General features: G+C 32.2%; 1 protein-coding gene across 14 annotated transcripts in view; it reads left to right on the top strand.

Moving 5' to 3' along the window:
* Positions 1–24,418, top strand: part of EHBP1 (EH domain binding protein 1) — a 292,696-nt gene that overhangs the window by 55,924 nt on the left and 212,354 nt on the right. For all 14 annotated transcript variants that reach the window (XM_016163002.2, XM_016163001.2, XM_036225110.1 and 11 more), the window contains exon 5: positions 2,922–2,975. In XM_016163002.2, the coding sequence (XP_016018488.2) occupies positions 2,922–2,975 (54 nt within the window). The remainder of the gene's footprint in view (positions 1–2,921; positions 2,976–24,418) is intronic.

A 24,418-nucleotide genomic window follows, 5' to 3' on the forward strand; every position in this document is an offset into this window, starting at 1 on the left:
TACTTAATGTTTCTCTTCATTTATACTCTTGAGGCAACATTGTGACCATTTAAAATATTTAAAGAATATTTCCAACTGATACTTTTATCTTTCTGATTTCCCTATACCCCCAGAATTCTAATAGAAAAGCAGGAAAATAAAACAAAACAACTTTTCATTTTTTCATGGCAATTAGATCTTGTTTTTTGAGCAGCATTTAGAATATTCAAGTGGAAGAGTTTTTCATATTTCCCCTTTTATTTTATTTATATTAAAGTTTCACAATTCATTTAATTTTGAAATTTGCAAATAGGAAAGTACAACTCTAAACCCTTTTTGTCCGAAGTACAGTATTCAGAGGTGTGCTCATAGACAAAGTATGTTTTGAAGTTATGTGTTTCATTTTTATATGATTTAACCAGAAATTAATTTCTTTAGCTTGCATGCTTGTTTTTGAAATTTGAAAGAGATTGAAATAGCTGTTTCTAGTAAATGAAAAAGAAACCATTTAGGGTTTGAGAAGGAAAACAGCTCTTTAAGCTATTTTCATTTTTTCTCTACTGAAGTAAGAAAGGAGACTCTAGAGGGTAGACAGTAGGATACAAAGAAGACTTAATTGATTCAAGCTGGAAGCAATCTTCATTACAAGTGTTTTTGTCTGGTCAATAATATAGTTAATTATGTAGCTATGACATTTTAAAGTGTCTTGAAAATGCTCATTACTGTTGCTCTTTTATATCTTTTTACTAACTTTACCCTATCAGATGTGTTCTGTGGTCCCACTGAAATTATTCTTTTAGGAGTACAACATCGTTGATGTTTAAAAAGTTTTATCTGCTTTGAGAATGAATGTATGTAATATGTAAGGTACTTTTTACTCTTTGTTAATTTATGATATATATTAATCCATTCATAAAAGATTTTTGAGAATTTTTTGTGTGGCTGATACTTTTCTAGGTCCTGGGGTTACAGTGGTAAAACTGAACCAACAATGTGGCTAAAAGTAAGACCCCAAACTGTAACATAGTTTTAGTACTTATTGTTAACTGTGGGACAATACATCTTTAGGTCTGTTTTGTGTTCTGTTAAAATAGGAATAAAAATAGTACCCATTTCATAAGTTGCTATTATTGAAACAGTACAATAACTAGGGCAGAGTGTGTGCTCAGTAAATATTTTATATTATTGTACTAGTTGTGCTGTAGCTATGCTGCATTCTTTGGCAAAATGATGGGATAAGGCAGGCAGGGAGGGTGGTAGGATGTCTCCTTCTTCTGCATTATATCACAGTTCATTACTTGGTCTCTAAAGTAGAACTGTTCGTGCCCTAAATTCCTCATGGAAAAGCTCCTTCAACCTTTATTTATAGTATTCCCTCTCCATAAACCTAGTTCATGGGCAGCACTAGGCTGGGGAAACAAATACCAAGTAGAGTTCTTTACCTTTCTTTCCCTTTTACCTTTTCTACCTCCCCCTTGCCCGTCACTACCAAAGAAACTCCTTTTTGGCAGGTTTTTATTCTATTTGTGTGAATTTACTCATAGAAATAGCTCCCTCAATACAGCTATCACAGTAAAAAAAAAAAAAAAAAAAAGTAAACAGAAACAAGGAAGTAATTAAGTAGTTTTGAATTTATCCTATAGGCTGGAGGGGTCGCTAAAGAAATCTGAGTTGGTACTAACATGGTCAGAACCGTGATGTAGGAGAATTAATTGATCTGCACAAGATTGGAGGGCAGAGAAACAATGCTGCCTGCAGTCGCTTTTTTCTAGGCACAGAGTGATAAGGATCCAAAATAGGTTGTGGCAAGATAAGCAGATTAATAATAGACTAAGTGGAAACAGTTATGAATTAGATGCTTGCCTAGGAGAAGTACGTGAGACTTGAGACCCAGAAGGAGGATAGCAGAGCCCATTCCCTATCTGTGTGTGCTCACTCACTCTTAGAGTGGAATGTGGAGCCAAAAGCGTCCTTCATTCATCCCCCACTTCCAACACACAGAATTGAACTTGAATAACCTAATTGCACGTATGATGGAATTCCACTACTTTCTTTTGTATGTCTTATACTCTGTTGCCTTTTGCCTTTACTTATACTGATTATCTGTAGAAATCTTATATATCATGCCACCTAGCCCAGATACTTTCTCTCTCATAAAGCTTTTACTGTTCTTTCCTGTATGAAGTGATGTGTTTCTAATATCTGGTGAAATCATATATTTCATTCATCATATATCTATTTAGATTCGGGTTTTTTTTTGTCTTTATAGGCAAAGTCAACTATGTTTGAATCCGTATAACACTTCTACACGCCCTTATATAATAAGTACCTAACAAATGTTTGTCAAATAAATACTTGGAAAAGTGCACCTCATCCTTATTTTTTTTAATTGTATTTGATTGTAGAATCTATCACCCTTTCTCAGGTTCCTGAGGCATTTCCAGGATAAATGGGAATGGAGGAGGAATGAGAATATCAACAGCCATGCCAGTTTGCCATTTTGTGTAGTTTATGAAGTCCTTCTCAGTGCTTTGAAATTTCAGATATTTACGATCTCTGCACCAAAGAAAACCTTGCCTCAAGTGGCAGTTTTAGTTTAAAATACAGGTATAAAAATGAGATAAGGGCTTGATAGAAGCATCTGATAATAAAATACTTCTTAACAGTTCACTCACTAAGTTGTCTCTGATTGGATTTCTTTTTATCTTGTCATCTGTGCAGTGATGGAAGATAATGATATGCATCAATATAAATAAAATAAATTTTCAATATAAAATAATGCTTTAAATTTAGAGAAATTATGGCAAGTTTATAACAGTAGGCCATTCTGCTTTTTTCTTTTTTTAAAAGTTGATAAAGCTAAAAGCAAAGCTATCTGTTTTATTTATTGAATTGATTGGAGTAAAGAAAGGTATTTCAACTTGATTTTGCTTTTGTTACAGGATCCTCATGCAGAGGAATTTGAAGATAAAGAGTGGACATTTGTCATAGAAAATGTAAGCTAATAGCAAATTTTCTCACTTTTCACATTTTTTACTATATACACTAATAAAGTACACTACTAGCATTTGGTGGTAGAAATGTTACCTTATGAAAGAAAAGTAGTGATTCGTAGCTTTTAGAATTTTTTTTTAAACCAACACAATTATTTGCAAGCAGTACTTTTATTTAAACCATAAAAGTAAAAAATACTCTTCAATACCGAATTCTACATATACTGATTTATTCTGTTTGGAGCTTGAGGGAAAGACCATGTCTTATTCATCTCTTTATCTGTTCAACATCTAGCATGGTGCTTCTAACATAGCAAGTTCTCATTTAAACATTTGTTGAATGAATTCATGAGCGACCTTTTGAGATTTTTAAAAAATAAATACATTAATTCTTTGGGGTGAGGGAGTCTTGATTTGCACTTGAATAATCATCTTTAATTAATTTACATATTGTGGAATCCCAAGTGACTAACAGGTATGTAATAGGTGTTCAGTAAATGTTTTTGAATGGGGATTGAGGAAGATAGGAAATTAAAATATAGTAAATTAAGAGTGTGGGTTCTGGAGTTATAAAGACCTAATTTTAAGTCCTAGCTTTTCTCTTTCTTAGCTTCTCAGCCATAAACTTATAGGGGTTGTTACAAGAATTAAATAATTTCAATGAACATTAGCTTTTCATTGTTGTCATCATTGTTATTATAACATGTTTTGCAGCATATTCTTTCTTCCAGACTCATTTATGTCAATGATAAAAATGATAGTACACTTTTCCAGCAGTAACTGGGCCATTTTTAGTCTGGAAGAGCTATAAAGCTTGAGAGGGAGATTAGATCCAAGCACAGTAGGTGGAGTTCTGATGACTGGATATCAAGCCGGTGTCATTTGTTAAAGGTTCACACATGCTAACAATAATCTTGGCTTTTCTATAGTGATAGATTTGAACATTATACTTGGAGTAGCCACCGAAGTTTTAAAAACAAAATTAGAGTTCTTAAAATTGGTTATATCTTCAAAAGCTAGCTTTCATTCTCATATCAGGAGTTTCTCCTTAGTGGATGTTCTTTTAGTTTTCAGTATTCATGGTTCTATTATTACATCTGAAGTCTCTTTGTTAACCTGATGTATTAAAGAATCAGCCAATTAAAATTGGGTTGTAATTAATGATAAAAAGATGCAAAAATTAACTTTATATTTGTATAGCAATGTATTCTTACTACACAATTCCTCTTAAGATAGAGAAGTGCACCAGTTTCATATGTTTGAAGAATAGGTTATGAACTAACTAACTTACTGAAAAGTAGAAGTAAAAAAAACAGTTGTATGATCTAGATGTAGGTTTGAAGGCAAAAGGCATTCAAATCTATAGCATTTTAAGAAAAACCCTTTTATGAAATTCTGTTATATATTTTATAAAGGTATTTTAAAGGTCAGTGGAGAAAAATTAAAATTTAAAACAGTGTGATTTTAAATGAATCATGAGATATTTTGGATTATCCTTTCCATTTTGAGGTATGTATTTCTCGTCAAAAAGTATATTTTATATCCTTTTAATGAAAAATATATTTATCTAAACTCAGAAGCTTATTTTGCCCATTTACCTATTTTTTACTCAAATGGTCAAAGTTACTAAAAATCTGACTGTCAGGTAAGAGAATGGCCATAGGGAGAAAATGGAAAATAAAATACATCAGCATTCCTTCTCTCGAAATCTAATTAATAAATTAGATTTACAGAAATCCAATAAATATAATATAGATGGCTTTTAACTATTATTCATGTAGTTTATACAACTTTATAAAACCAACATTAATTGAACTCTTACTAGAGATTAAATTTTATTATGCCAGCCAATGATTTTGAAGACCTTACTCTAAGTTATGTAGTGAATAAAACATTAGACTTGTGGAGATTCTCAGCCATCATGATACTTTTTAATAGGTGAAAGATTTTCTACCTCTCTGTCTCTCTGCCTCCTCATATTCTGATTTGAAAAACAAAATGCGTTTTTCTTTCTTCCATATCAAAATAGAGAGAAAACGTGAACTTTTGATTGGGCTAAAATTGAGTATAAATCCTAATTTTGTGTCTTCAGAGCTGGTGACCTTGAGTAGATTATTTTTGAGAGCTTGTTTTCTTCATCTATAGAATAAAGTGTTTCTGCTAAGTGATCTGAGAGGGGTTTTCTAGGTTTGTGACTTTGTTTTAGCTGATAGAAATATTTTTATAAATTTTTTGAAAATTACCTTTCTGTAGATCAGATTTTTGATTTTCAAGTTCATGGAGAATTAAATATTTTAAAATAATTATCTGGTGAATCATTTTGGAATAAATTAATATCTCCCTAATTTATATCTGACTTTAAAAATTCATGTCAATGTATATGTTTTCTGTATGCTTTTATTTCTGGAGTGGAATATGAGTATTGTTGCAGGTTTCCTATTCTGAACTTTTTAGCACATGATCTTTTGCATCTTTGTTATTCCTATTTCTATAATAGTTATTTCCTGTGCCAGATTAAAAAAGAAAGAAAGAAAATTAAATTACATGGGTGAAAAATGTGAATAAGAATGAGAGGTACAAACTTCCAGTTGTGAAATAAATTAAGTCACGGGCCTGTAATGTACAGACAGCATAGGGAATATAGTCAATAATATCTTAATAACTTTGTGTGGTGACAGATGGGTACTAGATTTATTGCAGTGATCACTTTGTAAGTTGGAAGTAAATGTTGAATAACAATGTGTACATCTGAAACTCATATAATATTGTATGTCAACTATAGTTAAATTATTTTAAAGAAAAGAAAATTGAATCGTGATATAATCTCGCTTTTCATGTAAAGGAAGATACTACTAGCCTTGTAGCAGAAACCTTAATTTCTCAGCCACGGATATAAAAAATAATTATACCCATATTTTGAGAGATAGCCAAACCTTAGGGAAACTTAGGTATTAAAGAACTAATTTAAGAAAGTTAAAATTAATCAGAATGGGAGGGAGGCAGTTTTTCAGCTATGAATAATGGTGACAACAATTAATAATGCAAGAAAATAACATTATATGAATTTCTTATGATTTTATTATTGTTGGCTTATGCCTGTTTTTACAGCAGGATTTTCTTTTTAGAGATAATTATGGGATTTGACCTATTTTACTAGCATCATGTTTATTTTTTAAAATAGGTTAAAGAGAGGTAAATACTAAATGCATCTATTATTGTATTTACTTATATTGTATATGGTACCAGACTTCAGAATTGTTGTGAAATTATATTCTTAATGCATAGAGAAGAGCATGAATACACATAACTAAAGCATTTAAAATATATTAACTTAAAGGAGAATACACTGACTTACATACTTTAAATTGAGATACCTATCATAAGTTGTGATTCCATCTAATGTCAAAGGATGAGTTTGTATAATTAAACCTAAAACAAAACAAAACAAAAAAAAGGAAAATATTCTCACCTGGAAAATGGACTAGAAATGGGCAAGACCTTAATATCTTTCTGCCCAGACCAATTTTTAATAATGAGAGGAATAAATGAATTTGTTTTCTTTCCTATCTAGGTATTAATTCTTTTCGCTTGTTCTGGAAAAGCTAGGTCAGCTTTTTGAGATGCTAACAGGACCCCTGCTTGGATAAGTAAATTTAACAGAAGAAAAGTTTTATTCCATTTATCTCTACATATACCACATATTTTTTTTACATGGCGCCTTTTGTGTAATAGGTACTCAATACATATTTGTTGAAATAGTAAGTGAATGATTATAGTTAAACTCATTTAACTGTTAGAAATCTTGTAAAGATTATTGTTTTGGGGAGAGAAATTACATAAGTATCCATCAACTATACTGAAGAAAAATTCCAAACGTAGACTCTAGTGGCAATGAGACAGTATGTGAAGGATTCATGAGCCCTTACATAGAAGCTCTTCTGATTAAACTTTACTTAATTTACATATCTTACCTCATACTTTCCATTCTATCTATGAAATACCCTGATTTTAAGCCCGCATATGTCAACATAGTTAGTAGGCTACTCTCTGACACACCTCCACACGCTTCTGCTCTCCCAAGTAAGTTGTAGGTTGGGTTTGTCCCTTACAAGAGACCTCTTATAAGGCTGCTGGCCTATTATTGTAATTAAATAGTTTAATTAGATATTTCATAGGCCAGTGAAATATCAATTTGAAGAATTATTTTATGAAAACTATTAAATGCTTTAGAAAGAGTTGATAAAAGTGAGTTGCTAAAGAGCTGTTAAAAACTGCTGTAAAATCTGGTATGGAAATACAACTAAAGAATCAAGACAAATTTATAAAAATCTGGATGATTTTATTCAGATTGCTTCTCTATTGTCCTTAAGTATTCGTTTTCATTTCAAAGAAATTGAAATGCAGTAATGATATAATCAAAAAAGTTACAGAGAAGAGGCCATAAAAACTGATGGATGAAACATAATATGTATCAAACAAAATTAAAATGTTTGTATATCAATATTTATAATTCTCTAATTGATCACTTTGCTGTACCATTCAGATCACTTAAGAGAGATTTACTGTAAATGTATATTAAACAAGTCATTCTCATGAGATCAGTCCTTATATTCATCTATAGGAATAAGTAACTGTTCTTACATATTTTCTTTTAAACTAGAATTTAATATAAGTAGACATAACATTTTTCAGGGAGTAGCAGTAGTCCCCTCTTTATCCACAGGGGATACATTCCAGGACCCCCAGTGGATGCCTGAGACTGCAGATAGTATGGAACCCCATATATACTATGTTTTTTCTATACCTGCATACCCATGATAAAGTTTGATTTGTAAATTAGGCAATTTCAGGGATAGAAGATTCATTCTTTCCATAGATTTTTGCAATCTCAGCATACGTTTTTTTCTTTTCCTTATTAAGTCAAGAACTTTTACCCTTTCACTGCTTCTCTTTGTTGTATCCAAATTGCCAGCATCACTGCTCTGGTGCTTTGGGGCCATGATTAAGCATTGCAATACCACCGTAGTCAGTCTGATAACCTAGAAGGCTACTAAGTGTAATGGGAAAATAACCTATACTCTGGACAAAGGGATGATTTCCATCCTGGTGGGATGGGGCAGGACAGTGTGAGATTTCATTACACTACTCGGAAGGATGTGCAATTTAAAACTTAAAATTGTTTATTTCTGGAATTTTCCATTTAAAATTTTTGGACCATGGTTGACTGTGGGTAACTGAAACCTTGGAAAGTGAATAATGGATAAGGGGGGACTACTGTACTTGACATCATCAAATGTGTTTTTAACCTTTCAAATAAGTGAAGCAGTATTCCTTTATTCACTCATTCAGTAACAGTTAATTCACTGTGCAAGTATTCTGTTCTGGGCCCTATTCTAGGTACTAAAAATAGAGTGGTGTATAAAACACATAAAAAATTCTTTTCTTCATGGAGCTACATTCATGGGAAAGAGAGATAATAAAAATTAATGTGTGTGAACTACAGTGTGTTAGAGAACATAAATATATAATATATATTAAATACATGATAAATATATAGTATGTTAGATAAATGCTATGGAGAAAAAGAGAAGATAGGGATAGGGATCCCCCATTTTGTGATTAAATGGATATAATCAGCTTTCTTATTCCTTGTAAGGTCTCCAAAGAAGAAATCAGATGTGCTTATCAAATTAATTTAAAATATATTTTAATAAGAGTTTATTAAATAAATATTGTAAGGTGTGAGAAAGTTTTAAAATAACCTTGGGAAGCTATATAAACCTTTTTTTAGGTTATAGCTCCCCTCAGTGGTGAACGATAGAATTGACTCTTATCCAGAGAAATAGTTCTGTTACTATAGCAATAACATAATACAATGTTGTGTCCTTCCTTAGATTTTAAATGCGCTTCCACAAGATGTACAGAAAGACTAGTGAATTTCAACAGACTAAAGTCTGTCTTCTTGTAACATCTCCTGGGTTTTCTTTGAAAGTCTTTCTTGTAAATTGTTCTGACACTAAAAATTGTTCTGACACTTTGAGTGGAATTTTAATATCTTTTCCTTACACTTGGTGTTACAATCCCACAGCCAATAAAAAAGTTTAAAGTTTTGCGTAATGTAAAATATCCTAATAAAACAGAGAAGCCACTAAAATACATTACTTTAACAATTTTTGGGGGCACTTACTGTATATTAGATACTATGTGGAATCTTCTATACATTATGTCATTTAGTAATTACAATAACTATGAGTCAGATATTAATAATTTTATTTTATAGATTAAAAAAATTAAGACTTGCTCAAGGTTATGTAGCTAAGAAGTCAAGATTTTATTCAGTCTTGTATTTCTTCATGGCCTTTGCCTTTCTTAGTAACAAAGATGAAGAAGAAATTATTTTAAATTATAGAATCATAGAGAAGTTTTTAATCTGCCTTCTGTAGTGGTAAACCTGTGAGATATGTATATATCAGATTAGTAAAGGTAGTCTTTAATTATTTTACATTTTCAGGCTAACAGCTATTGGGATTAATTTCTTGAGTGCTGTTAGATGTTACAAAATGGAATCCCAGAATTTATCAGTCCCTAGAATTCTGAATATTTTTTCTCAAAGCAACCTTCCTGCTGCTTTTTGTAAATTGAGATAAAGCTGTCTTCATTTTTTTGAGTCTTTTGTTTTCGGTCACAGGGAAGATTTCCCAGTTTTTTTCTGAGCTTTCTTCTTTAGACCAGAAAGCTATTTACTCATAAGTCAGAACTTTAGAGGTGATTTTACTGTTTCTACCTTTGTGATCTTGCACAGGTTATAGCTTTAGTGTTCTCAGGTGTAAAATTATGGTATTAATATATACCCTACAGGTTATTGAATATTAGAAATAATGTATGTAAAGCATCTAGCTCAGAAGGGGTAGCTGTTTTTATATCATTCTTTCTAGGTTATATAGAACAATATAAAGGAAAGGAGGCTAGATTTCCAAATTTATTGTTGCAGGATTTTAATTTTTTCTCTCCTGTATACCAGTTACGCCTCTCAGTAATATCTAGACTTGGCCTTTTAGCTACACTTCTCTTACTCAGGCCTACATCCATGTCTGGGAGTGCAGTGTTGCGTTACTTTCCCTTCTAATAAAGTTTTTCTTTTCTGCTGTAAAAAAAAAAAAACATACATACATATATATGGGGGGGGGAGACTTGATTATTATCTCAAATGAATGACAAAGCAACTTGTAAACATCTCACTTAGCTTTTGACTTAGGACACCTTCCTATAAATTTAATCCAAGATTAAGAATCATTTCGTTTTCTGTAAACAATTGCTGGTAATTTATTAATATCTACTTCTGACAGTCTATGTTTGTGTTTATTCATAATATGAATATATGAATATACTTCAAAAATAAATATAAATGAGTTTTAAATTATCCTTTATTTTGGATTATTTATAATCTGTATCCCTATCATTAGTGCAGACCATCAAGAATGTATACTACACAACAACATGTTTCCTTTTATCTACCACAATGTAATGCTTGTTCAATATGATGGTTTTTATGTGAAACCATAACAGTTATATTTAGAAAATTAAAAAAAAATTTCCTGGTACTTAGGTTGGTTATTCAACTAAAATTGGAACCAGTATATTGATAAATTATATCCATAGGTCTTAATTTTAAACATCTAAAAATTTTTATTCTTAGATTATTTTGGGTTTTATATGAATCCAGAAATGCATATTGATGAAAAGTACCAATCTAGGCTGAATTCATTCATTCATTCAGTCAGTCAGTCATTCTGAAAACATTTAATGTGCATTTTCTACATGCCCAGACATTTCATTAATAATGTAGATACAAAATCAGTTAAGACGTGCAATTCTGAGATGCATATTCCCCTCCCCCCTTCACATTTAAACTTCTCTGAAATTGGGATCATCTTATTTTTTTGGTGTCTCACAATGATAACTGGTAGTGTTTTTTTCTTTCTTAACTCTCTGTAAAATAATGGGACATCATTTAAAAAACCAGTGGAGATTTAGATGTGATGATGTAAAGTAGCCTGTTCTGAAGTGCATAAACGAGTGAAGGTATTATATAAGTAAAGAAAGAAATATAAGAAAAAAGATATCCTTAGGGGACTATAAAGGGGGGCAAAATTAGGCAAGACTTTCTGGAGGAAATGGATGCAAAGCTTTACTTTTTAAGAAAAAATAGAGTTTTGCAAAAAAGACATTCTAAGCATAAGAAAGAAAGATCAGGTAAAGGCAAGTGAAACAATGGTGAATTGTTTCACCATTGTTTGGTCATTTCAACAAATGACCAAACAAAACAAAACAGAAACAAACTCAGAGTAGTAACCATTCTTGATGAGATAAGAGAAAAAAGGAACCCAAACCAACTAAAATAAAACATGAGCCCCCCACTAAAGATCACTAGACCGATCTCTCTCTCTCTCTCTCTCTCTCTCTCTCTCTCTCTATATATATATATATATATACATATATACCCAATAAATTTAATAATAGACATATGTTTAACTTTAGATGCTTTGTCCTCCTTAGATATCAGTAGGGTATCAAACTGTGTTTTCTTGGGGCCACCTATCCAATCTTTCCCACTTTCTACCTAGGACCAAGGAAATGGGCAGTTTGGCTCCTTGGTACTTTTTTTTATTATTATTGCAATCTGTTGTTACCTCCAGAAGCCTTTTAAATGGATAGGATGGGATATTAATTATGTTAATTCCAAGGCTGTACTACAAATCCTTCTTGCCTTTTTATTGGATAATGTTCAAATTCGCCTGACAAGATTATACCAGAAATAGAAATGATATAATTGCTCAAACAATACAATGTAAACAATATAAAAATCACAGCTCCTGGCCTTATTAATTTTGTTTGAATCTTCCTTTGAAGTCAAGTCAGTATCTTCATCTTACAAAGTTGAATTCTTATAAATTACCTCAGCTTTTTCTTTCAGAGGAAAAAAAATATATATGTATAAATGCTTCTCTCAGATTATTTTCTTTTTCTGTCATCTCAGCCAAGGGATCTTTGATAGCTTTATAAAGACTGGATATCTTTTTCAGAAACTACACCTTACACTTTCTTTCATTTAAACTGATGTAGCTTTACATCAAACTAAACAAACAGCTTTTGCACCATGAAGGGGAAACCATGAACAAGATGAAAAAGCAGCCTAATGAATGGGAGAAGATATTTGCAAATGATATGTTGGATAAAGGGTTAGTTAATATCCAAATATACAAAGAACTCATACAAATCAATATAAAAAAAAGACCAGAATATACAAAGGACTCATGCAAATCAATAAAAAAAAAAAAAAAAGATGGGCAGAAGACCTGAATAGACATTTTTCCAAAGACATCCAAATGGCCAACAGGTACATGAAAAGATGCTTAATATCCCTAATCATTAGGGAAATGTAAATCAAAACCACAGTCAGATATCGCCTCATACCCGTCAGAAGGGCTGTTATCAAAAGACAACAAATAACAAGTGTCGATGAGGACGTGGAGAAAAGAGAACCCTTGTGTATTGTTGGGGGAAATGTAAATTTGTGCAGCTACTATGGAAAACAGTATGGAAAGTCCTCAGAAAACTAAAAATAGATCTACCATTCGACTCATTAATTCCACTTCTTGGTGTTTACCCAAAGAAAACAAAAACACTAATTCAAAAAGATAAGTGCACTCCTGTGTTCATTGCAACATTATTTACAGTAGTTGAGATATGGAAGCGACCTAAATGTCTGTTGATAGATGAATAAATAAGAAAAGATGTGATATATATCTACAATGGGATATTACTCATTCCTAAAAAAGTGAAGTTTTGCCTTTCGCTACAATATGGATGGACCTAGAGGATATTACGCTAAGTGAAATAAGATAGGGAAAGATAAATACCATATAATTTCACTTATTTGTGGAATCTAAAAAACGAAACAAATGACCAAACAAAACAAAACAGAAACAAACTCATAGTTACAGAGAACAAACTGATGGTTGCTAGAGGGGAGGGGGAAATCTCTCATGGGTACCAGAGATTTCCAAAGGTCCAAAGGGTGAGTAGTACATACAAGAATACCACAACCCACATCATGACAATTAGCAGCATCCCTTCCGTATATTACCAACACAATAATTTATAATCTAAGTACTAATCAGAGATGGCCCAGCTTTCTTAGGGATAAGACATTTGTCCTAGTATAGTCCTAGTTTATAGCTTATCTATTAATGTTCCACCCACTAAAAGTCTGACCCAGTTAACTTTCTTGAACCTGATCAGTTCCTGTTGATATTCCTTCAGTGACACTGAGTGGGTGGAGAGGAGCTTCAAACTTCCACTAAGAACATACTCTTTGTTCTTCTGTTAACCCAATACTAAAGAGTGGTTTAATCAATAATGCCCATACAGCTGTATTTGTCGGTATTGTGTACTATATTGTATACTATAAATTTAATTATTTTTCCCCTGTCATTCATTTAACTTTGTATTTAGGAAGCCAGTCCTTTCCCTCACCCTGTTCCCTGCAGTTGGTTAAGAAGGAAGTGAGAGAGTAGAATTCTCCCCTGTGGGATGGCAAGAAAATTTAGCCATAGTGATTACTTGCTAAGAGAGTTTTGTCCTATGCAACACTGACCAGTTTACATTTGAAGAAGAATGATACATGGAAGATCCTGTATTAGTAGGTTCTCTTTCAGGCCATTCATTCAGTTTATACTTCTCAAACATGTTCTTTTCTTATAGGCTGAGAGTCTTAGACCCTTTTAGATTTCTAAATAATTCATACATTTGAAAGCAGTATATAGGGGACCTCTGCTAATCTTTTCCTTTATATACATTTAGCAGTTTGGGTAAATCTAATCAAGACCCAATTTTTAAAAATCTCAAGTTAAATATTTAAGATTATTTCAAACATATACAAAAGTAGAAGAAATGACATAATAAAGCATTAGGTATCCATCTCTCAGCTTCAACAATCTTCAATATTTTGCCAAACGTACTTTTTCTTTCTCTCTCTTTCTCTTTCCCTCCCTCCCTCCTTCCCTCCCTCCCTCCCTCCCTTCCTTCCCTAAGCTTTCCTTTCCTCCCTCCCTCTCTTCCTTTCCTTTCCTTTTTTTTAAACCAGATTATTTAAAGTAATCTCAAATGTAGTATCATTTCTTCTGTAAATAATGAAGGTCACTTTTGAATACCATCAGCTTAGGAACTTGCTAAAGGATACTGGCATGTCAGAAAAGGTGACGTACTACAAAGGAATTTTTTTTTAATAAACTTTCTTTTAGATGATTTTTCTGACCTGGTAGGCCTGAGGTTCAAAATTAGCTATTTTGTTTCTTGAAAAGTGATATTACTTATTCTTGTTTCCACATGGAAAAAAAAAATTATTATTAGAAGCAACAAAGCTTTCTCTCCAACACACTCAGAATTAAACTCTTGGATTTAGAATAGGAAGCTCGTAGTTCAGACAGGCTTTTCTGGTCTTTTAATTATCCTGTCAACTTTTTGTTGTATATGATTATGTGAATGGTGACTGGCTGTCTGTGTAAATTAGGTAATATTGTCTAGATATGGCTAATAGTTAAAGGAGGCTTTGTCTGCCAGTTCACTTTCATTTTGGTTAAGCTTCAGAGAAAGTTGATATATATACATTTTTTTCCCTCAGTTTTCCTTATTTTAAAATTTTAGTGTACCGTTCTTTCAGATATGCTTCTAGAGGAAAATCACATCTCCTTTTTTCTCAAGAGATCCTTTGGCTTTAAAGAAAATAATAGAGAAATTTTTTTGCATTTAAAAAAAAAAGGTATGCCTAAGAATGACTATATGTGCTTTGAGTCTGCTGTAATCTACAAAATCCTAAGATTCTTATAACTACCTGTTTGTTTGAATACTTACTTAGTTTTCCATTTTTATCTTGTCTAATGTCTGTCATTTTTTGTTAATTGTCAATTTTATTAGGATATATTAATTAGAAGGAAGCAAGTTTCCACCTTTAGATCCTGCATTCTAAAGTTCCAGACACAGAAAGGGACCTAACTGTACTGTATTTATCTGTGTATAAAAACCTCTATTAAAATAGCAAATAAACTACTGTATGTTAGATAACTTATTTCATGTAGTAGTTTACTTTGTAAAATGTCTTAGCTAACAAATTTAAGAAAAAGTTTTATTATGCAGCAACAGAGCACTGTTTTCTTACTATTACAATGTATATGCTATTGGGTAGTTTTCTTGATTGGATTTTCTTTTTAATTTTAATTTTTCAATTAGAGTTGACACTAAATATTTTATATTAGCTCCAGGTGTATAGCATAGTAGTTAGACATTTATGTAATTTACAAAATGATCCCCCCGCACCCTGATTAGTCTAGTACCCACCTGGCACTATACATAGTTATTACAATATTATTGACTATATTCCCTATGCTGTACTTCACATCCCTGTGACTATTTTTTAACTACCAATTTGTACTTCTTAAACTCTTCATCTTTTTCACCGAGCCCCGCCTAACCCCCCTTGGTTGGATTTTTTGATTTTGTCCGAGTTCATTATGTGGAGATTCATCTTTATTAATGTTAATCATACCTTACAGATGAAGCAAGTACAATAATATTATAAAACTTCACTGAATTAAAGTCTTAGTATCATAATTGCTTATTCATTCACTATTTATTAAATGGATACCATGTGTCAGGTATTTGCTAGATATTGAGAATATAATAGTGAAAAAGATGTGGTGGTACCTGACTCCAGGTATCTTTGTCTGTAGGGAGATAAAAAGGCATAAGTATAGGGTGTCGAATGTGTACATACAAAGAGTGCTCAATCTAGTCTTTGTGGGTTAGGGGGTGCTTTCCAATAAAAGTGATATATAAGTTGAAACCTAAAAGATAAAATTTTACAATCCTTTGTAAACTCAAATTCCCAAAACTCTACTACCTAAAGACTTTTTTAAATGTTTATTTTTTGGAAATTTAGTTCAAACTCATTTGGTGGCAAAACCTTTCCTGACCTGAAGTGAGGCTATTGGTAGTATTTATGCCACTTAGTGCGAATGTTTATTCATTTTGCTACAGAAATATTAACATGTTTGATTATGGAGTGCTGTCTCAGATCTTGTTGGGAGTGTGCTGTAATTAGGCACTGTGATATAGGCGTAGGTACTATATTGCCTTTCTGAAATCCATATGAGAGAGTTCAGATAAGGGATTAAGTACTTCTGATAGTCAGCCTCAGGTATTTTGGAAAATGCTTTAGGTGGCTGGATTAGCTTGAGCAGAGGTAGAAAGAAACTGTGGCTCCTTTGTGGAATAGCATATAGTCCAGTAGATTATTTTCTTGACTATTTCATTTTTTAAAAAAATGATTCATTTTTCTAGGGTTATAGTAATTTATAGCCATTTAGTTGAATTATATGATAATTAAGGAATTAAACAATTTAGTATATAGTTGTCAATCTATAAATTTACATGGTTCACATGGTGGGTAATAGTGGTAAAGGAAAGAACTGTTGATGACGTTAGCTTTAAGTCAGCATTCACTTAAAATCATCCATGTCCCTTTTTAACAATGCAGTTATCTGTGTCCCAACTTGGACATATCGAATAAGAGTTCTGATGTAGAAATATGGTGGCTTTGAGAGTATTGGATTCATCCACTTATATATTTTTGGAAAATTAAGGATTCAGAAAATTGGGGGCTGGACGAGTGTATAAAACAGTATTTTACATGTTATGAAATGTATTCCATTATGAAAATAATTTTGTGCCCTGATACTTAGATCAATTAACACATAGTATACTTTACTGCAGTTTATTACAGTTTATTTTTCTTTTTAAATTTACTTAGGCTGATGTGATATATTAACTTTAAGATCTTGCTTCTTCTGCCTTTTAAAATTAAACTATATCGACTGATTAATAATAATTTCATTAATCTTAAATAATATTTGATAAGTTTTGTTAAAGAATACAAAATGTTTTTCATATAAAATACCTCATTTAATCCTTTAGAAACCTCTCTACAGTGGACATTGTTATAATTTTTTTGATTCAGCGAGGTTGTATGACTAGCCAAAGAACATAACAGAAAACAGCTGCGCTTGGTCTCAAACTCAAATCTTCAGACTCTGAAGTCACATGCATATTACTGTTTATTTCTTCATCAAACATTTATCGTCCTAGGCATTGTGTTTAGAGCTTACTTGTACTAATTAATTACTACAGGGCATACACATGAACATCTCTACTCAGATACTAAAATCTGGTTTGAGAGATACACACATGAAACAATAATAAAGTGATATGTACTATGATAATTATATGATAGCTGAAAAGTATAGTAGAAATTAGGGCTAGATGAGTTAATATGGATTCACATTATCAAGATTGTTTAAGAAGCAGCTTTTCAAACATGCCTCTCTGGTCCTTAGAGGTGTGCATCCTACTTCTTTACTGTTAAGGGTAATTGAGAGGAAAAGTTGGAGAAACATTATATAGGGAGAAAAATAAATAAGGCTTTGGGTTCAGTTAGACTTGGATTTGAATCATAGTTACTAGCAGTGGAAACTTGGACTTTATACTTATTTGTCCTTTCAGAATCTCTGTTTTCTCATCTATAAAACAAGGGCGTTTTACAAAATGGTAGCTGGAATTAGAAATATTAAAGGCATAAAATGCATCTAGCCTAGTGCTTGATATATAGTAAGGATTCAGTACATGCTAATTATAAATGGCAGAGAGAGACTTTACAAATGAAGAGAAAATAATAAATGTGGAAGGAGAACTTGAGGAGGTAATAAGGAAATCACTTAATTGATTAGATTAAAACAGGACCAGGTCATGGAAACTCCTGAATACCAGATTTGGAATTGAATGTGCTTGACCAAAGAATGGGTCTTTATAAGCAAAAACTTTCAGAAAGGATATATATATTGAGTTATAGAGACAGTTATTTATAGAACCACTTAGATCTCTGAAATAGTCTTTACCTCAATAGGTAGGCAGCACTGGTGATAGATGCCACAGCTAGCTTGCTATCACACCAAGCAAAAGCTCTTAACCTTGAATCTTGGGACCCTTAGGAGTTCTTGCATGGATGTACTTCAGAGAATTGAAAGATATATATATATAAATATATATATAATTAAATATATCTATAAATATACATATATATATATATATATATTTTTTTCTTCAAAGAACTTGTTTCCCCCAAACACTTTAAGGACCACTGAGTATTTTCACAATTTTTGAAAAATAGGTACATGACATGATACAAGCAAGAAAACCACTTCTCATGGTGATAACTTTTTTTGTTGTTTTGTTTTTTTTGTTTTTTAACTTTAGATGGTGGTCATCCTTTTATCTTTCTTTAATCTACTATATGCTTTCTTTGTAGACAGCAAATGGAAAGCACTGACATATAGCCCCAATTAACATTTTTTAGTAATAGTTAAAATTTTAAATTTATTAGAGATTTAAGTTAATGTATGCATGTCATCAAAAAGACCTTAAAACTAAAGGAAGTAGAGCAGTAGCATAATATTTTTACATTGCAATAGATATTTCTATTTAAAATTGGTAATAGAATAGAAATTATTTTAGTAAATTATTGTTATATCTCCAACAATTGTATGTCTTTTGAAATGAGTGTAAGTTGACTAAAAAGAGACTTCTGGGAGTTAAAGAAAATACCACAGCTTTGTACATTCTAGTTCTATAAGCTAAAAAATAGTCTAAACTTTAACTTTATACTGAATGAATTTGATGGCATATAATTTGTGCAGTTATTATTGAGTCACAGTAGTTTACTGCAATCTGTCTTCTAGATTGCTAGAGCCATTTAGATGATTATTCTTACTTCCTGCTAGCTACCTTCATATGTCTTTTACATAGGTGAATGAGAGAAAAAGACAACCAGAGTTGCTTTCGATTCTATTTTTTGCTGGTTGGAGGGAGGAAGCTGATAAATAAGACTATCAGCTATCAAAATAAATCTCTAATACTACACTAGAGATATTTAAAACCAGCAGTGTATTTGAGCGATTTTTTACATTGTTTTTTTTTTTTTTTCATAGAAATTCAACAGTTAGAGTATTAGTACATACAAGATGTTACGAATCTGCATGAGGCCTGTTTTACCCCTGATGAAAAGCATTAGAGCAGAGACTTGGTAATTGTTTTACAGTAGGGTTCTAATGACACTCCTGACTTTTAATAGTAAAGTATTTAAGATTTTTCTGTTCTCTACTTTTACTTGTTTCTCTTCTGTGTTCTCTTAGTAATATAGATAAAACTTCCATAGTCTTGTAATGGAATGGATTTTTGGTATTCTATCTTTATGCCACACCAGCCACCTTGAAAAACCAGTTAAAATGTTCAAGACATCTACATAATTCTTTGCTCAAAACAACTGTGAAGTGAATTACAAAGCAAACAAAAACTCTTAAAAATCTAAGTTAAATTATTTCTTTGTATAGAATTAGAACTTCGCATTATGTACTTGGATCTAGGTGCATACTGGCAGAAAAGCAAATGGAATGTTTTCATGAATTATATCCTATTAAAATGGAATGGTTGACATTATAAGAGAAATATGTAACTGATTAGAGAAACTAAATTTACCTGTACACTTCAGATCCATTGTAGAAAGTTATCAACTTAGGGATACAAAACTGTCTTAGTACTTTAACACTTTTAAGTTCTCTGGAAAATAAATTTCCACATCCGTAAATAATCTATTATCCTACTCATTTTTTTTTCTATTTTAATACCTGATTTTTCTTTAAATTCCTGTTTCGTGATTTTTTTTCCTTGCAATTTTTCTATATCATGAATTTAATGAGGCATTTTGTCTGGTGTGTCTTACATAAATTGGGTAGAATTATTGATTTTGATCAGCATTGTGACAACTAGAAATTAATGAAATGCAGCTTCTCGAAATAACAACCTTAAGCTCAGTGACATGGTAAATAAAGTGTTCTGATAAATATGGTACTTTAGTTTAAAGTAATATAATTCTTCTTTGCCTTAAGACAAGATTGTTTTTATAAAAATTATTTTGGAAAAACTGAGCAATACACAGATACTTTGTAACTCCACTTCCTATCTTGCCTTTGAAATTTGGTTATTTCATTATTAGGAAACAGGTAAAGAGAAGATATTTCTTAAATTATGCAATAGTAGCAGAATCAAGGAAGAAACTCCTTGTCTCCTAAATCTTTGGGGGCCTAACCATATTACTATGTTACTGAGATCATAAGGACCATAGACAAAAATAATGAAGACATTTGTATTTTATTATCTTTCCAAGTTGCTTCTTGTGAACTTAAAAGACCTAGTTACATAGAGTATATTCTCAGACGATTTGTAGCTAGTAGCCATAGCAGAGGAGGAGCAGTTTCTCATTATTTCTGTCAATAACTATTTTCCTGGAGTTATTTACTTTTCAGATTCTAAGAATCTGAATTATCTTGTGGCATTTAATACTTATTTCAACTAAATCATTAAAATAAACTAGACTGGTCAGAACATTTGAGAATATGCTGAAAGGAAAAGCGTTTGTTGAACTTGTTAAATGTTTGTTGAATGACTTAATAGGAAAACAATTTTCTCTTTTTCTCTTTCTCTGTATATAACTTAAACATAAGCCTGTCTGCTAAGAAGCACAGAACTGTCCTTTTGGGGGTCAGGGGGTCTATCCTAGGTAGAGAGAGTACTCTATTGCAGCTTTTATTAGCCACAATTTCTTTTTTTTCTCCCCTGCCAAAATTTCTTTTTTTCCTCCCCTCTTCCCCACCCCCTACCTCCCACCCCCATGGATGTTGCCATTTGCCCCTTAAGAACTGGATATCTGAAAGCGGGGCATCTCCTACATGCTTGTGGCGTGTACCCAGGCCAGGGCCTGGCACACCCAGGGTATGGTCCGTGGCTCCACCTGGGAAATATGAACCTAGGACCTTCTGCATGTAAAGCAGACATGGTAACCACTACACTATGGAGGCACCTCCCCCCAAATTTCTTAATATAACTTCCTTCTTGCTTTTCCTTTCATTTCCTGTTTTTGTCCTGAATTAATGGCTTTGATTTTATAAAACCCCAATTATTGCATTCTTTTGAAAATAGAGTCAATTTAGAAATAAATCAATCAGTAAAATAAATTTGAAGAATTTCTCCTTTCTCTTTAAACTTAGAGAAAAATTTAGAAAAGTGGTCAAATGACATGAAATGGGTATAAAATTCTTAATTGTATCATTGGAAAGCATAGGATTTATTTACATTATATTTATACATATTAAACTTCTTTAGCCAAGCAATCAAAATACATGCCTTCCTACCTCTTTTACTCTAAATATTTTCCAAAATTACTTTTCTGTTGGATTTTTTTTCTCTTAAAACTATGTATAGCATTGCGACTATAGTGTATTTGGAAAGTTGTATAATACTGCATTGTATATTTGAAAGTTGCTAAGAGAATAGATCTTAAAAGTTCTCATCACAAGAAAAAAATTTGTAACTGTGTGGTGATGGATGTTAACTAAATTTACTGTAGTAATCATTTTGCAATATATACATATATCAAATAATCATGTTGTATACCTAAAACAAATACAGTGTTATAGGCCAGTTATATCTTAACTTTTAAAAAAGCAACCAAAGAAAAATAGGATTAAACTCTTCATAAAAGAGACCATTATTCTACTTAATTGGGACACAGGAGGATTGTTTTTTGGACTTCATTATACTGACTGGGTACTGTAAAATTGGTTATGTGTTGACTTCCTAGGCTTTGGTCCTCAAGTAGTTTCCAGTCTAGTCAGGGAGACAGATCTCTGAGGAAACGGTGGGACTACAGTGATGGTGCTAGAAAAGAACCAAGTGGAAGGTCTTTTGAGGGTGTCAAGCAGTTGTGTCTATCAGAGGCATGATTTGAAAGATTTTCAAAAGTTTACCACTAGATAGAGCTATGTAAGAAGGACAGAGTCTGGAGTAAGAACAGAGGGAGAATGACCTTGTTAAAGGTACAGAAATAAAATTGCTTCAGTTTTATTCCCAAAGTGGGGAAAAGAGAGGGGGTTGAAAGTAATGAGATGAGCAAGGACCAGATTGTGTTGGGCCTTGCATGCTATATGAAAGAATTTGAAGTTTATCCTAGAGCTCTGTCCAGCTAAACCTGGCTGCCGATCAGAGTCATCAATGGGTTTAGCAAAACATACAGATTTGCCTAGACTCTGCGTGATTCTGATTCATGATACTAGGAAGCTATCAGGAGTCATGGACCAGTTTTAAGCAGAGAGGTAAAACGATCAGAGTTATATTTTGAAAAATCACTTTTAGCTTTCAAACATTTTAACTATGCCTGTCACTAAGAAATACAGTTTATGTTATGATCCAGTGTATACATATAAGCACCTACATATAATTAAACAAAAGATTCATGAAATACTTCTTACTCTTACTAGTATTATGGATGCACTCTAGTATTTTTTGTTTCATACTGATATTTTAGAATGCTGGTTGCACTAAATTGATTTTGCAACTCATTAAATTGAGTTCACAATCCCCTAAAGGGCTATAGTCTACAGTTTAACAAAATAGTGCTATAATCCCCATGGGAAAATATATTTGCAAGCAATGCCTCTGCTAAGGGCCTAATATCCAAAATATACAAAGAACTCATACAACTCAATAACAACAACAACAACAAAAACTAATGATCCAATCAAAAAATGGTCAGAGGACCTGAACAGACACTTCTTCCTAGAGGATATACTAATGGCCAACAAATATATGAAAACATGCTCAATATCACTAGCTAATAGGGAAATGCAGATCAAAACCACAACGAGACACCATCTCACATCTTTTAGAATAGCTATTATCAACAGGACAATTGATAACAAATGTTGGAGAGAATATGGAGGAGAAGGAACCCTCTTAAACTGCTGGTGGGACTGCAAATTGGTATAGCCAATATGGAAAACATTATGGGAGTTCCCCAAAAAACTCAAAATTGAACTACCATATGATTCAGCAATCCCTCTACCGGGTATTTACCCCAAAGACTCGAAAACTCATATCCGAGAAGATATTTGCTCACTGATATTCATAGCAGCATTATTCAAAATGCCCAGGACATGAAAGCAACTGAAGTGTCCTACGATAGATGATTGGATAAAGAAGCTGTTTTATATATATGTTGTTTTATATATATATACATATAAATATATGTATATATATAAGCTGTTTTATTTATATATGTGATATATATATATAATACACACACACACACACACACACACACACACACACACACACACACACACTAGAATATTACTCAACCATAAGAAGAGATGAAATACTGCTATTTGTGACAACATGGATGGACCTTGAGATAATCATGCTAAGCGACATAAGCCAGACAGAAAAAGTTGAAAATCACATGATATCACTTATATGTGAGATATAAACCTAAAAGCAACAAATGAACAGGACAAACAAAGACTCATGAACATCAACAATAGAATAGTGGTTACCAGAGGGTAAGAGGGAGTGGGGAGGTAGACAGGTTAAAAGGGATTAAATATGTGGTGACAGAAATCTAACTATGGGAGGTGAACACACAGTATAAATATATATGTGCCTTACTATTAAAATGTACAGCTGAAACATCAGATTTCATTAACCAATGTCACCATAAAAATTAATTAATTAATAAAAAATAGTGCTGTAGAGAATGAATTGAGGTGTATGAAACTGAAGGGCTGAAGATCAGATAGGCAATTAATTCAGTTATTTAGGAAGTAGATGATATAGGCCTGAACTAGGGCAGTGGCATTAACAGGTACAGACAGGGAAGAAGGGAGAGAGATTCAAGAGGTTATTAGAAGGTTGTAGAATAGTTCTTAAAGACTGATTATTTCTGAGGGTTGAAGGTGGTCAGAGAGTCTAGGATGCTTTTCAGATTTCTAGTTTGAATATTTGGATGCTTGTATTGTTCTTAAGCAGTATAGAGAACACAGGGGAAGAATTGGATTTGTCCAATGCAGATTATGGGAAGAAAAGTTGGATTTATCAATGACTTTTTTCCCAAGTCAGATTCATTATAGTAAATGCGTTTTCCTTCTTACGAAAGTACATATCTCAAGGCTTCGTCCTTTCTTTTACCTTTCTGATTGATACAACCTACTTTTTCTTACATTGGTCTCTAGTATTTTTATGTGGATTGCCCTAAAATATTTGAAAACTTTTTCTCTATGCTATAAGGTCTTGTCATACCAACTCAGACTTTTTTAGGATATCTGACTGCTTGACAAAAATAAAGCATAAGAATTAAACTTTTTCTTTTTTTCCAAACCACATCTTCCTTTTCTTATCTGTCAGTGGTGGCAATCTCATTTTTCTGACCCTTCTGCTTGTTGTTATCA

The sequence above is a fragment of the Rousettus aegyptiacus genome, unplaced genomic scaffold (genome assembly GCF_014176215.1).
Source record: "Rousettus aegyptiacus isolate mRouAeg1 unplaced genomic scaffold, mRouAeg1.p scaffold_m13_p_7, whole genome shotgun sequence".
NCBI lineage: Eukaryota > Metazoa > Chordata > Mammalia > Chiroptera > Pteropodidae > Rousettus > Rousettus aegyptiacus.